This window comes from Etheostoma cragini, chromosome 3, assembly GCF_013103735.1.
Source record: "Etheostoma cragini isolate CJK2018 chromosome 3, CSU_Ecrag_1.0, whole genome shotgun sequence".
In the NCBI taxonomy this organism is placed as follows: domain Eukaryota; kingdom Metazoa; phylum Chordata; class Actinopteri; order Perciformes; family Percidae; genus Etheostoma; species Etheostoma cragini.
The window spans coordinates 16,501,025-16,502,973 of NC_048409.1; the positions used below are offsets into that span (position 1 = coordinate 16,501,025).

Consider the following 1,949-nt stretch of genomic DNA (forward strand, 5'->3'; position numbering starts at 1 on the left):
CCACCGGTCAGCGGCCACACGCCAGGCAGCCTCGAAACAGTACCGTCCCACCGGGAAAAGTCCCACTCCGCATCAGGGAGCCAGTGCAACTATTTCTAACCATCTAAACAACTGTAATAGGGTTTAAATCCAACTTGCAACAAAAATAGTGACAAGTAGGCTAATGCATGTTAATAAAAATAAAGCAGAACACATGCAGAAGACAACGAAATAACTGTCAAACACGTTTATTTCGGATCAGACGGCAGCTGATTTGACACATGAGACTCCAGGATTAATCTTAGCCTGGCTGTTAGCCTGCTCAGGACCACGCTAGCGGCAAAGAATAAATCTCCATGGTTACTTGGCTGGCCTTAATTCAATCTGGTTTCGTGCAACCGACTCCAAGCTAAATTCATCCAGGATAACTTGAATATCCTGGCTTAGTCCCTTATCCTAGTTTCGTGCAACAGGCCCCAGGCATAGGCATGCACAATCTGTGTGTGTGAGTGTGTGTGTGTGTGTGTGTGTGTGTGTGTGTGTGTGTGTGTGTGTGTGTGTGTGTGTGATAAGTCTATTCCTGCATGCTTACTGAACAGATTTTTTTCAGTTTTTCTTCTGCTTTTGTCTCATACAATCTGGACTAAATCTGAAAACATCAAGAATGTGAAACAGAATACTAATGGACTACTCAGCTGTCATTCAAGTGCCAGCCAGCAGAGGAGGGCGGGCTGTTGAGATAGACAAAGAACTGCATGTTCTTTGTCAGGGGCAAGGAAGTTTAAGAAACTGTAAAAACATGTGTGTGTGCGTGTGTTTGTGTGCGTGTGCGTGTGTGTGTGTGTGTGTGTGTGTGTGTGTGTGTGTGTGTGTGTGTGTGCATTGTGTCATGAGTGAGGAATGTGTTGCATAAAGTCTTACCGTTGTGAGTGTGAATGGATGGTTCTCAAAGGAAGAGACACCTGGACAGTTAAGAACAATATACTGAAAAAGAGAGGGAAGAGATGGAGAGACAGCAAGAAAACAGACACACAGAAAGAGAGAAGGGGGGAACAGAGAGGGGACATGTGAAGACAAAAAAGTGGGAGAAACAAAGGTGAAAGCATAGACGACGGAAAAAAGTTATATATACTATATTAGAGGAACTTATATTCTCAAAAACATCATATGATTTATCAAATAGTAAAGTGATCAAATTCAACTGAGATGTAACAAAAAACTTCTTACCTGTCCCGGACGAGCTTTAAAGTTTTTCTTCAGCATGCGCAACTCAATGACATCACAGGGGTGCCTGATAACTGTCACTATGGTAACAGGGTTGCAGCTGCGGATGTAGCGGTAGAAACGCTCGGCACAGTAAAGACAAAGAGGACCCGACACCCAAAGCCATGTCTTCAAATGAACAAAGAGAAACACAGACTTTCTACATCATGTGAACACTTAATCACCCAAAAAGAATAAATGGAAACAGTTGTAAAGAACAGTTTGATGTCATGTTTGCTGCCTTGCTTCCACAATTTCTTTGGTGAGTACATTGTTACGGTACCATGACCATTACACTGTGGATCATAGCTACGAAAATAAACCCCAAGTTGTAGCAAACCGTGGTTTTCCTTTAAGGCTGAAACGTGCTTCTCTGTCTACACATTAAGAATATTTATGTGGCATTATTCTTCAATACTTCTACAGATTTTATGGTTAACATTAACGTTATAATGTCTTTTCAGAAGTTGGACCAACCACCCAGTTTGTTTGACAACGTGTTGTTGAGTATAAGACCTTTAGTGAGGTTTGCATATATAAGTGTACATTTGCATTCACATGGAACATCTCCTCTGAAGTGAACAGTTTTTGTACTGAGCAGCTGAAAGTTGAATATGATAGCGTTATGTTACCTACAGTGGGTACGGAAAGTATTCAGACCCCTTTAAATTTTTCACTCTTTGTTTCATTGCAGCCTTTTTCCAAAA

General features: G+C 41.6%; 1 protein-coding gene across 1 annotated transcript in view; it reads right to left on the bottom strand.

Moving 5' to 3' along the window:
* Window positions 1–1,949, bottom strand: part of LOC117942323 (NADPH oxidase 4) — a 20,976-nt gene that overhangs the window by 8,685 nt on the left and 10,342 nt on the right. The window contains exons 10-11 of the mRNA XM_034867735.1: window positions 1,207–1,371; window positions 901–963 (exon numbers count right to left, since the gene is read on the bottom strand). Of these exons, the coding sequence (XP_034723626.1) occupies window positions 901–963; window positions 1,207–1,371 (228 nt within the window). The remainder of the gene's footprint in view (window positions 1–900; window positions 964–1,206; window positions 1,372–1,949) is intronic.